At 46.5% G+C, this 13,256-nt stretch overlaps 1 protein-coding gene across 2 annotated transcripts in view; it reads right to left on the reverse strand.

Annotated features, from left to right (window-relative positions):
- The window catches only part of UBE2E2 (ubiquitin conjugating enzyme E2 E2), a 373,873-nt gene extending 367,256 nt beyond the window's left edge, over nucleotides 1-6,617 (reverse strand). The window contains exons 1-2 of one of the 2 annotated variants that reach the window (XM_024986323.2): nucleotides 6,429-6,617; nucleotides 892-1,075 (exon numbers count right to left, since the gene is read on the reverse strand). In XM_024986323.2, the coding sequence (XP_024842091.1) occupies nucleotides 892-1,067 (176 nt within the window). In that variant the 5' untranslated portion in view covers nucleotides 1,068-1,075; nucleotides 6,429-6,617. Of the gene's footprint in view, nucleotides 1-891; nucleotides 1,076-6,428 lie in introns of those variants that run through there. The other variant, NM_001191190.2, reaches the window with a different exon arrangement.
- Between the last annotated feature and the right edge of the window lie 6,639 nt (nucleotides 6,618-13,256).

Consider the following 13,256-nt stretch of genomic DNA (forward strand, 5'->3'; position numbering starts at 1 on the left):
ATGGTGCAATTGTGCAGTAGTTTGAGCCTTCTCTGGCATTGCCTTTCTTTGGGATTGGAATAAAAACTGACCTTTTCCACCTGTGGCCACTGCTGAGGTTTCCAAATTTGCTGGCATATTGACTGCAGCACTTTTACGGCGTCATCTTTTAGGATTTGAAATAGCTCAGCTGGAATTCCATCACCTGCACTAGCTTTGTCGTCGTGATGCTTCCTAAGGCCCACTTGACTTTGGACTCCAGGATGTCTGGCTCTAGGTGAGTGATCACACCATCGTGGTTATCTGGGTCCTGAAGATCTTTTTTGTATAGCTCTTCCGTGTATTCTTGCCACTTCTTAATATCTTCTACTTCTGTTAGGTCCATACTGTTACTGTCTTTTATTGTGCCCATCTTTGCATGAAATGTTCCCTTGGTATCTTGAAGTGATACCAATTTTCTTGAAGAGATCTCTGGTCTTTCCCATTGTATTGTTATTAACTCCCGCATTGCTCACTTTACTAACAGTGAGTGGAGATAATCATCCAGTAACTATTTCAACAGACTCCCACTTTTATTCTCTGCTGCTCAATAAAATAAATGGTCAAGCAACCATAAAACAAATTATCACACTTTTACATGCACTTTCCTATTCATATTCACCTAACAATACATACGCATACACTATGGATATGTAGTTTATAATTCTGCCATGCTGTTTAACTGACCTTAAATACCAGAAAGTTCATATTGCATACAATTAAAATCATGAAAAAGAAATATAATCTTGAAGAAGAAAAAGTCCATGAACTTCATGGTCCATATCCCAGAAAAATGATTAAATGCAAGAGAAAGACAGAACTTCAGGTCATAAATTGATACTAAAAGCAAAGAAGTTACCATAACTGAGGTACCTTTTAGCACTAGTAGACAATTTAGCAGCTGTTTTGCTGGATATCTTCCCTTCCTTTTTCTTGGGCTGAACCTGTTCTCTCTCTGGTTCCTGTTGGACGCTTTCGCGCTGGTCTCCATCGGAGCTTCCTCCACTAGTGCCTGGACTGTCGTCAACTCTTTGTGCCTCAGTGGACATTTTAGATCCTGGATTAAAGAGTCAAAAAAAATAATTTACTCAGTTGGGGGAGGACTGCAGAAAGGTCGCCTGAGAACAGAGAGAAAGTGAATCTTACAGGAACCAAAGAAAAATCACTATAAAATTAATGACTTGGTCACTTTACGTAACAGCTTTGGGAAATGCCAAAACTGTTCCTTCATCCATTCAAAATGTACTGAGAAAAGAAATGAAAACAAATATATATACACAATATGTTCACAGCAACATTATTCACAGACCCAAAAAGAGGAAACAACTCAAATACCCATCAGCTGACAACGAACAGATAAACCAAATGTGGGATTATCCGAGCAATGGAATGCCATCCAGCCATATACAGGAATGGAGTACGGCATGTGCAAGCTACATCGTGGGTAAACTTTGAAAACATGACGTTCAGTGAAAGACACCAGGCACAAAGGGCTGCAAACTGCACGACTCCATTTGTTCGAACCGTCCAGAATCGGCAAATACACAGAGACAGAAAAGTCAGTAAGTGACCGCCAGGGGCTGGGAGTGAGGGAAGAATGGGAATGGTACAAAGTTAATGGGTGCAAAGTTTCCTTAAGGGGTGATGAAAATGTTCTTAAATTAGATAATGGTGATGTACAACTCTAAACATTCAAAAACCACCAAGCTATACATTTTAAAAGAGTGGATTTTGTAATACATGAATTACATGTCAATAAAGTGTTATCGGAAAAAAAAAAATTGTGCTCCCCAACCGGGCACTGTGCGGGGCTCCTGGGTCCTAGGATAGCAAGTTGATTCGGGGGTAAGAAAACTTGCTAGGTGCTGTAAGAGAGGTCAGTAAAAATGGCCACAGGATCAGAGGAACAGGGCAAACGCTGGCACCAATACTACAGGAATACATCCTCCGGCTGGGCTACGGTTCAAATCCTCTAAGTCAGTCAACTGTTTTAAGTAATATCACTTTTGTGATAACAGAAGAACACAGAGGCCTCTGTGCTTCTAAATAGAAACTGAGCCATAGGACGGTGCCAGCCCTGATCCCACGATACACCAAGCAACCAGGTTTCACAGGTGATGAAGACTGTACGGAGACACCGAAGGAGCCTGTCTTTCCCGCCACGGCCAGGATGAAATACACCTCGAGGCTTTCAAAGTCCCTTTGCTCCACAAGCAACTCTGATTACCAGCTCAGTCTTCTCGGTATCTTGGTACATGGGTAAGCTGTCACAATCTAGATAATGCACAAAAAATTCCAGTTCTCTCGTGGCAACGATCATTCTATCATAATCGATTTCTGAGTCTTATTACCATGAGGACATCCCCTGTGACCCAACTAGCTTAGAGTTTACTGACAAATCCAAAACCAAACTGACAAAACCCAAGCGCAGACTGTCACCATGTTGCTGTCCCCGCAGAACCACCGGAGCTGGCACACCTACCTTCTGGGGCGCCTCTGCAAACACAGAAGCACCTTTAAGGAGCGACACCAACAACACAAAGTCACCTTTAAGAATCACAGATAAATGGGGACAAAAGATACTATGTAACTCTTAGTCAAATTAAGACTTCAAACTGTATTTGATAAATCAAAAATAAGACTTAATATGTAAAAGAAAGATACCTCAAATAAAGCACTGCTTGATTACTACAACTGGTCCAAATGTAGAGCGAGCTGACAATAATGAAATTCTTCCTCACTGAAGATTCAACTTACAGCTCGCTCTATTTCACCTGTAGCTTGCTCTAAATCAAAGTGATTTCAAAACACAGAACTTGAAGTGGTTGAAATGAGAAAGGTTAAGACAAACCCGAAAGAGAACTGAGGAAGCGGGAAGCAGAGGGGGCGAAGAGCCAGCAGAAAATCCTGAATGCCTTCAATAAGACATCACAAGATACAGCCCCATCACCCTCAGCTGCTCCCTTTCTTCACGCCAAACAAAAACAGGTCTGCCCGGACAGCTCTGAAGTGGGAGAAACCCAACGGGTTTCCCTCCCTTTAAATGGAGCACAAAAGTCTCCTCAGCTGGAGCACTAGAGTCACTTAATAGAATCCCAAGATTTTATATCAGTATGTTCCACATCCAGCTGGAACAGTCCTGACATGTTTCTTGCTTTCTTTTTTATTTTCATTTTTATTTCACTTAAAATTCTCATCCTTGGATTTACCGCTGATTTTTTTTTCAGCTTACTTCAGTAAAAAAATAATAATGAGTTTAAACCCTTGTAAGTATGTACATAAGAGCCTGTGACAACAGCTGTGCATGGGAGTAAGAAAGAGAGTAATTCTTAGGGAAAGGCCCTCACATGCAGCAAAACGCTGCTGGCAATATTTTGAGATATGTGAAACGAGTGAGAAATCCTTTTATGTCTTAAACTAGAAGCAATCCATTAGATGACAAATGCATGAAAACCAAAATGAAGTAAAATTCTTTTTTACTGAAGCTCCAGTTTTAGTTTGACAAACTATGCCTAGAATTTCAGTTGTATATTCCATTAGTTATAAAGCTACATATTTGTCTTAATATTCTTATTTATGTGTCATTACATAATATCTAATAATGCCATGAGCATATATAATTACTTAGAAGACTACTCAGTGATATAATCTGAGCCACAGTCTGAAATCCAAATTTCATAAACTGCCCCACAGTATCAGAAAACTAAAATTAGTCTCACTAGGAAACTATTAAAATACTCAAATAGGTGTATAATTTCTACAGTTTCACAGTAAGGAAAAAAGAGTTCCACTTTTGACCTAAGAAGCCTTATTTCATCCAAATCAACCAACGGATGATAAATTCACCTAAGGCCACAAATAACCACTATAAAAGAAGCTTTCAGAAACACAGTTTTCATATCCTGTTCAAATACTAAGAGTAAGGGGAAGTTCTGTGGGTTTTATTAATAGTTTTTGAATGTCTAATTACAGAAACAGTGTGGGGAAAAATTACCGTACTACTTAGGTGGCAACTAATTTTTATGAAGAAAAAACAGTCTGTACACATTTTAATCAGCTGCAAGACTGGTGTTTTGTCTCTCTAAAGTACAAATGAGTAAAAAAAAAAAAACTTTCTGGGCTTCCCTGGTGGCTCAATGGTAAAGAATCCGCCTGCCAATGCAGGAGACATGGGTTCAATCCCTGGTCTGGAAGATCCCACATACTGCAGAGCGACTAGGCTCATGCACCCCAACTACTGAAGCCTGAGCGCCCTAGAGCTGGGGCTCCTCTGAAAGAGAAGCCACCGCGGAGAAGACCAGCACAGAGCAGCCCATGCTCAAGGCAACTGGCGAGAGGCCCCTGCAGAAACAAAGACTGAGCACAGCCAAAAATAAACAACTTCTTTTTTTAATTTCCTGAATTAAAACTCTCTCAATGTTATCTTCAAGGGACTCCTGTGTCCCCAGTACAGAGGGTATGGGTTCAATTCCTAGTTAGAGAACTAAGATTCCGCAAGCCGCAGGACACATAAAATAAAAAAATAAAAAAGAAATACATGAAGTGAATGTTATCTTCTAAATCAGCACTTTAAAATTATCTTTTAAGATGAATTCTTAAATAGCTAATTGGATCCAATTAGCTAATCTAGAGTGAAGATAAACTGGAATCCCAGGGTTATAAACAGGGAGCTACTCTTCCATGATAGTTTCAAAGATAAAGATTTTTACTTTGCACTCAAATACTCATTTTCTAAACATAAGATAGTAAAATCGAACTTTCCTCAAAGAAGTGTTACATTAAAAGTCTGAATATTGTTCTTTCTTCAACTCAAAAATTATCTAAAAGGGTATTTAGCTGTGTATTCTATATTGTAAATTACAGTCCCGGAAATTAGCAACGTATGAAAATAAACTCACATGTTCCATAGAAATGAGATGATTTGGTGATAAATATGATTGATAACATAGAAACAACTATAGTCACTCCGTGAATCCAGATTACCGTCCAGATAAGCCTCAGAACTGCATCTCATAGTATAAAACTGCAGAAGCAAGTGTTCCTTTGAGCTTTCACCAACAGGAAAACGCTTAATTCTGTCCCATTTCTTGCCATTTGCCTTCCCAGCCACGTTTCTAAACTTTTGTAAAACGCAAAATTAAATTATTTATACTACTTTTAACTTACCTGCAAGGATATTTATGCAGAAAATAATAGGAGAACAGCCAAGATTTGAGGGGAAAAGTGCTATGGTGTGGCGATGAACACCTTTCTATAATGGGGTATGATATTATACGAAAACCCTCCATCACTGGCATCAGCCCACAGACAGAACTCTCAAGAGCCAAGGGGCATCCAAAGTGAGTCAACACAAATTTGTAGACTCCCAAGGTCCAGAACGAATCCTCACCTATTCAGAAACATACTTTTTTAAGAATCGGAGATTAAAAGAAAAAAAAAAACTAAGAAGAATTTAAAATTTTTCTGAAAGGCGAGATGGCAAGATACTCTTAAGGTAAACCCTAGCATTTCCTTTTGCACTTTTAAATAAAAAAATATTTGCGTAGACGCTCAAGAATACACAATGCAAAACCGTGAATCTGGGCAACATGCAAATGGGTCTAACAGCCACCGAGCACAGGACGAGAGATCCTTGCAAAGCGGCCTTAATTTCCTTAAGAGAAGATGGATTGGACATTTCTGGTCGGTCGGAGGGGAGCGGGGGGGGGGGGGAGAAGCCACAAGAAGCTCCGCTTTATCTTCATTAGAAATAGTAAAGGGCAAGGGGATGAAAACACTGGGAGCGAGGAGACAGGGAGGGGGGGAGAAAGAGGGGAGGCTGGGGGTGGAACCCGGCTTCGAACCGAGCCAGCTGGGCTGCGGAGGACCGAGCCGAGGAAAACGGGCTCGGACCGCGGACTGCGGGCTTCACAAAGCGGGGACAACACACGGCCCGCCGCAGGGCGGACGCCGCACGGCCCCCGGCCCGGGGGGTGGGGGGACCCGCAGGGACCCCGCCGGCGGCGATGACGGGGGGCAGGTCCGCAGGGACCCCGCGTGCGGCCGGGCCGGCACTTCCCCTTGACACTCGCTCGTCCTGCACTTTCCCGGAGACTTGGTTCCGGGAGCGCTGGACAGGGAAGGGGCGGCGGGCGGCCAAAGACTGGGACGCGAGGTCCGAAGGGGGAGGGGGCGCCGGGGGGAGGGGAGGGAGGGGGAGGGGCGCGGGGCTTCCGGCACCCGAGCGAGGCCGTCCGCGCGGTCGCGGGATCGAGCCCCAGCCCGGGGACAGGGCGCTGAGGGGACGCGGGGGGCAGGGGCGCCGACGAGGCCCCGGGGATCGACGTCCCCGCGGGCCGTCCGGTCTCCGAACCTGCACCCCCGCCCCGCACAGCGGACCGCCCGGCCACGCCTGTGCCCGCCGGACTCACCCCCGGCGCCGCCGCCGCGCCCGGCCGTTCCAGCTCCGGCTGCAGAGCCTGCTGCCCGCGGCTGGCGCTGTCGCCGCCCCTGAGTCCTGGAAGTGGAGCCCCCGCCTCCGTGAGCCGCCGCCGCCGCCGCCGCCGCCGCCGCCGCCGCCGCCCGGCCGTCCGCGCGCGCGCCCGCGGGGGAGCGTGCCCGCGCGCGCGCCCGGGAGAGACCGCGAGACCGCGAGCCCCGCGCCAGCCCGCCGCGCCGCCCCGCCCCCGCCCCGCGCCGCCCCGCCCCCGCTGCGCGTGCCCGCGAGGGAGCGTGCCCGCGCGCGCCCGGCAGAGAGCGCGAGAGCGCGAGCCCCGCGCCGCCCCGCCCCCTCTCCGCCGCGCGCGCCCGCGGGGCGCCGAGGGAAAGTGAAGTGACAACCGAGCCCCGCGAGCGGACGGCGGCGGGGGCGGGCGAGGGACGCCCCCCGGGACAGAGAGCCAGGGCCCGCGAGGCGCGGGAGGGAGGCTGCCGGGCCGATCGGGAGGGCCGCGGGCACCTTGACGGGCGCGCGCGTTAAAGGGACGCGCTGCCGGGTGCGGCTCGCCCTGAGGCGAGGCAGGAGCGGCGCTTCACCGCCTGCCGCTGCCGCCCTGGCGACGCCCCGGCTCGGAGCTCCCTCCCGGCGGCTGCGGCGTGGACCCCGGGCGCACTCCCCCGGGACGCGCGATGCCCACTCGCGCCCGGGGTGGAAAACTTCCCGCCGGCCGGCCGGGCTGAGGCGGGCCCCTCGGCCGGCTCTGCGGCGCGTAGGGCCCTCCGCGCCCCCTGGGGCCCGGGCTGTGGGGGCCGTGCGAGTGGGGGGCAGTCGGAGGCTGTGGGAACAGGAGCGGGGCTGTGGGTGACCCCACGACACGGGGCGTGTGTGTTAGTCATTCAGTCGTGTCCGACTCTGCGACCCCACAGACTGTAGCCCCCCAGGCCCCTCTGTGCATGGGATTCTCCAGGCAACAATACTGGACTGGGTTGCCATTTCCTCCTCCAGGGGATCTTACCCACCCGGGGATCGAACCCAGGTCCCCTGCTCTTCAGGCAGATTCTTTACCATCTCAGCCACCAGGGGAGTCATGAGGTCCCCCGAATAACCGTTAGAAAAGCACAAACCTATGTCTGCTGTGCAAACTCTGCTTCCACACAATTCCCCCACCTCCACCTTCGCCGCAGGTCCTCTTCCGGTTGATGGCTATTGCTGCCCCTAAACATGTTCTGAATAAAGACCCTGAAGCTGTCAGTGTATGTGGACAAAATGTCCTGCCCAGCAGACCTGAAGACAGCCCCGCGGGTGACTCAAAGGACAGGAGACAGTCGAGGTTCCCCGAACATAGGTCTAGAACGGAACATCCTTTTATCAAATGTCATCTTTAAGAATTGACAGGTACTTTGTAATTTCCCTGAAGATTGCTTCTAGTCTCCATGAATCACCACGGACCAAAACGTGGGTGTGCTCTTGTATACCAACTCTGTGTGTCACTCAAGGATATCAACAAACCTGATTACCCTTAAACTCTAAAATGTGTACTGGGGGATTAGAAATCACCATATCCTGGGCTTATCATCAATTATGTAGCCATCTATCTCTCTCAAATGCTGCAGTATATTAATAGGAAAAGATGACATAAAATGCATTGTATTTTTTAATATTTAGAATATGACCTAAATAAGCCATTTCGTAGATTGTCTGAAATGCGGTATATAACTTATTTTACCTCATGAAATCCTTGTGTATTAATGTTCTCATTTTATTGACTGTGTTCCTGTATGTTTTGCAGTTGTCTAGTGAGGATACATGAGAGAATCCCCATTTCTTAGGTCTCTGTTTTCTCCAAATAAGCTACTCTTTCCTATACTCTAAGGTGTATTTCCTGTTGGTTTCTGTATGTTCACCATGAATATTTTGTAATGAAGTACTCTTCTATTACAGAAAGTTATCCAAGCCTTTTTCAGTCCTGGTCATTGGCAGCAGAGGGCCAGGCACGCAGCAGTGACAGTGTCTAACCTGAAGAAAGGAAAAGGCTTCACTGCTTAAATGCTGAAACTGATAGTTGCTACAGGACTTCATTTATCTGTACTTGTTTTTTTTTTTTGATTAGAGAAGGCAATGGCACCCCACTCCAGCACTCTTGCCTGGAAAATCCCATGGATGGAGGAGCCTGGTGGGCTGCAGTCCATGGGGTCGCTAAGAGTCGGACACGACTGAGCAACTTCACTTTCACTTTCCACTTTCATGCATTGGAGAAGGAAATGGCAACCCACTCCAGTGTTCTTGCCTGGAGAATCCCAGGGACAGGGGAGCCTGGTGGGCTGCCGTCTATGGGGTCGCACAGAGTCGGACACGACTGAAGCGACTTAGCAGCAGCAGCAGCAGTTGCTTTCAGATCAGATCAGATCAGATCAGTCGCTCAGTCGTGTCCGACTCTTTGTGACCCCATGAATCGCAGCACCCCAGGCCTCCCAGTCCAACACCAACTCCCGGAGTTCACTGAGACTCACGAGTCCATCGAGTCAGTGATTCCATCCAGCCATCTCATCCTCTGTCGTCCCCTTCTCCTCCTGACCCCAAACCCTCCCAGCATCAGAGTCTTTGCCAATGAGTCAGCTCTTCGCATGAGGTGGCCAAAGTACTGGAGTTTCAGCTTTAGCATCATTCCTTCCAAAGAAATCCCAGGGCTGATCTCCTTCAAAATGGACTGATTGGATCTCCTTGCAGTCCAAGGGACTCTCAAGAGTCTTCTCCAACACCACAGTTCAAAAGCATTAATTCTTCGGCGCTCAGCCTTCTTCACAGTCCAATTCTCACATCCATACATGACCCCAGGAAAAACCATAGCCTTGACTAGACGAAACTTTGTTGGCAAGGTAATGTCTCTGCTTTTGAATATGCTATCTAGGTTGGTCATAACTTGCTTTACAATGTTCTATTGGTTTCTGCTGTAGGACAAAGTGTATCAGCTATATGTATACACACCTCCCACTTGAATGTCCCTCCCACCCCCAACCCTGTTCCATCCCTCTTGGTCATCACAGAACACCAAGCTGAGCTCCTGTGCTAAGCAGCAGCTTCCCACTGCTGCTGCTGCTGTTGCTAAGTCACTTCAGTCGTGTCCGACTCTGTGCAACCCCATGGACTGAAGCCTACCAGGCTTTTCCGTCCATGGGATTCTCCAGGCAAGAACACTGGGAGTGGGTTGCCATTTCCTTCTCCAATGCATGAAAGTGGAAAGTGAAAGTAAAGTCACTCAGTCATGTCTGACTCTTCTCGACCCCATGGACTGCAGCCTACCAGGCTCCTCCATCCATGGGATTTTCCAGGCAACAGTACTGGAGGGGGTGCCATTGCCTTCTCCAGCTTCCCACTAGCTACCTGTTTACACACGGTTGTGTATATGTATGTGTACATGTGTCAGTCACTCAGTCGTGTCCAGTTCTTTGCAACCCCATGGGCTATAGTCCGGCAGGCTCCTCTGTCCTTGGAATTCTCCAGGCAAGAATACTGGAGTGGGTAGCCATTCCCTTCTCCAGGGGACCAGTGTGAGGTGATACCTCATTGTAGTTTTGATCCACATTTTGCTAATAATTATTGATATAGAGCATCTTTTCATGTGCCTCTTAGCCATCTGCATGTCTTCTTTGGAGAAATGGCTGTAGATGTTTTAGCTGCTTTATAGTATTCGCTGAGTTTAAGTAGGGCATTGTAATACAAATCAGCTACCTTTTTCATTGGTTCAGGGAATATTGCGTACCAGGCACTATCTAGGTGATTGGGACATGACGTTGAATAAAAGAGAAAAATATCCCTGTCCTCTCAGAGCTTTTCTATCCTTTATACACGATATTCAATTCCTTGGCAGATTCCGTCTACATCTGCCTTCAAAAATACACATGGAAGTATTCACTGTTTGCCATCTCCCTCCCCACAGCTAATTCCCTGGTCCAAGCCACCAGCATCTCTCCATAACGGCCTCTGACTTGATCTTTCTATTCCCCCATGCACTCGCCCACGCACCCCAGCCCCCAGGCCCCACCCAACAGTCCAAGTGATCCTTTACCATATAGGTTAGGTTATTTCTCTCCTCTTCTCAAAACCTGGAGTGGCTTCTTATCCTAAAGAACAGCCAAAGGATGGCAACAATGGCTACAAGCCACCCCAGGATCCCCCTGCCACCCCAGCCAGAACCCCTCCGACCTCACGAAGTGTGGCTTCCTCCTCTCTTTTCCCCCTGCAGCCACTCTGGCCTCCTTGCTCATATGGACCACACCAAACATTACCCGACCTCAAGACATCTGACTTACAGTTTGCTCTATTGTATTCTTTCCTCCTCCAGCATCTCTTATCTAATCTCTGCTTTATTTTTCTTCTTAAAAAAATTTTTTTTATTTTGTACTGGAGCATGGCCAATTAACCAACAAAGTTGTGATAATTTCAGGTGAACAGCAAAGGGACTCAACCATACATATCCATGTATCCATTCTCCCTGAAACTCCCCTCCTGTCAAGGCTGCCACATAACACTGAGTAGAGTTTCATGTGCTGTACAGTAGGTTCTTGTTGGTTATCGATTTTAAATATATCTGCTTTAAGATCATCATAATAAATCTGAAATAATATATGAAATAATATATTTTTTACTTATTTCTGTTAGTCCCCCCCTTCTCCTCTGCTCCTCTGTCCCTCTCCCCTCCTCATATAAGCACTTTGGGAAGAAGGATTTCATTGGCCGGGGATCATTACTATATATATTCAGTAATATTGGTTGAGAGAATGAAACTGACCTCTTTCAGTTGCTGGTGTAATAGGCGTTACTCTAATTTCTTCAATAATAATGTTAACATGTAGCATGTTCTTAACTGGCACCAGGCAAAATTCCAGCACTTTATACATATACTGACCCACAAACAGCCCATAAGGGTGGTTTCATTCACTCACCCACTGCACAGATGAGAACACTGAAAGACAGGGAATAAAGTCACTTGGCAGAGTCACACAGCAGAGCTGGGATTTGCAATCAGCACTTCGGCTCTCGAGTTAATGAATGTCAGGGCACTTCAGCGTGAGTCCAGTGTTAAAAACATAGATTTGTACATGCATCCTTTTTTTTAAAGATAAGAGAGAAGGACCTACTAAAGGATGCTCTGAAGAAATATGCAAGAATTCCAAGAATTGGCTTGTTTTCCCTCTGACATATACCAAAACTGAGCTATTCACCTGTAAGGAAGGTTCAGTTGGAAGAGCTAAACACAGTTCTTCCTCTGTCTGTTCAAAGTGAATGGCAGACATCCTCTTCCCCCACCATCCATAGCTTTTCCACGGAAACTCACAACACCCTATATCTTAACCCACAAGTTAGAGAGTATCAGTTAAGGCAGATGTGTGTGTAAATATCTTTATAAAGAGCATATGCAAATTTCTCTTAGTTGATCTCTCAAATTTTATAATTAGTATTGGATGAGTAATAAAAATCGTTTTGCAAATGCTATCAGCAAGCTTCTGGATATTTTTTCCCCTGATATATAGACTAGATTTTCTGCAGTGAAATCCTATGCAGGCTGACCAATCACTTTGAAACTGCTAAATTATATGAGGACTTCTTTTAGTCCCACTATTTAGTAGAATAAACATCACACTGAAATTTTTTTAATTCGCTTAAAAAGATGGTGTAGAGGGATAAATTGGGAGGTTGTGATTAATAGATACACACTGCTATGTATAAAATAGATAACCAACAAGGGCATACTGTATAGCACAGGAAACTCTTCTCAATGCTCTGTAATAACCTGTTTGGGAAAAGAATCTGAAATAAGAGTGGATATTTGTATATATATGTGTGTGTGTGTGTGTGTGTATGTGTGTGTATCACAGATTCACTTTGTTGTACACCTGAAACCAATACATTGTAAATCAATTACACTCCAATATAAAATATAAATAAATAAACAGAAAAAAATTCAATTAAGCCATCCACACCACATGGTTCTCCTTTCCCCTACCATGAAGCGTGTGTTCCCATTATGTTTATCTTCCTCTGTTCTCACGCTTCATAGAATCATAAAAGATAGAGGAAAATAGGGGAAAGGGAAGAAGACAAGGCCACAGCTTGAGTCTCATTTGCCCAACCTGGGATTCAGAATGTCTGGTGTGCACCTGCTAGTAAAGCAAGCCCTTAGGGAAGACATTACTATGAAGGACCAAGGAGTGACCTAAGAAGACTTGACCGTAAGGAAGAAGGATTTGGAGACTTAGAATGCTGCTCAAGTATGATGAGAACATCCCTCTGGGGAAAGGCAGTTTTAAGCCAGACATAAAATCTGTTGCCATCTGATTATCCCAACTCAGTCCTTGTAAACTATTAGTGAAGTCCAAGAGGAAGAAAACAGGAACAGCTATTTGCCCATAAACTCTGTTCAGCATTATGGGACCCTGGCTTGACAACCATGGCACAGTGGAGCACGAGAAAGGGAGGTGTTGCCAGGTTGTCAGAACAGTGGACGTGGGACCAGTGGGACGATGGCTTGGCACAGTGGGCAGCTGTGGCCCAGGGCGGCCTCCATGGAGCTGTCAGGGATAAACTGTCAATTATCTCCAGGATCTCATAGGCTTTGAGGCGTCAGGAAGTGTCACCACTGACAGGATCCAGAAGTAGAAAGAATGGGTTCTGTTATGACTACCTGTGGGAATATACCCAATAATGCCCTGAGTACATGGGATGGGGCTTCTGAAGAAGTTCAAAGCTCTTGGCAATCGTGATGCTGAAAACTGAGCCTCTCTACACCAGTACCGACCCGAATCTCAGAGACAAATTTTGG

Source organism: Bos taurus, chromosome 27 (assembly GCF_002263795.3).
Source record: "Bos taurus isolate L1 Dominette 01449 registration number 42190680 breed Hereford chromosome 27, ARS-UCD2.0, whole genome shotgun sequence".
Taxonomy (NCBI): domain Eukaryota; kingdom Metazoa; phylum Chordata; class Mammalia; order Artiodactyla; family Bovidae; genus Bos; species Bos taurus.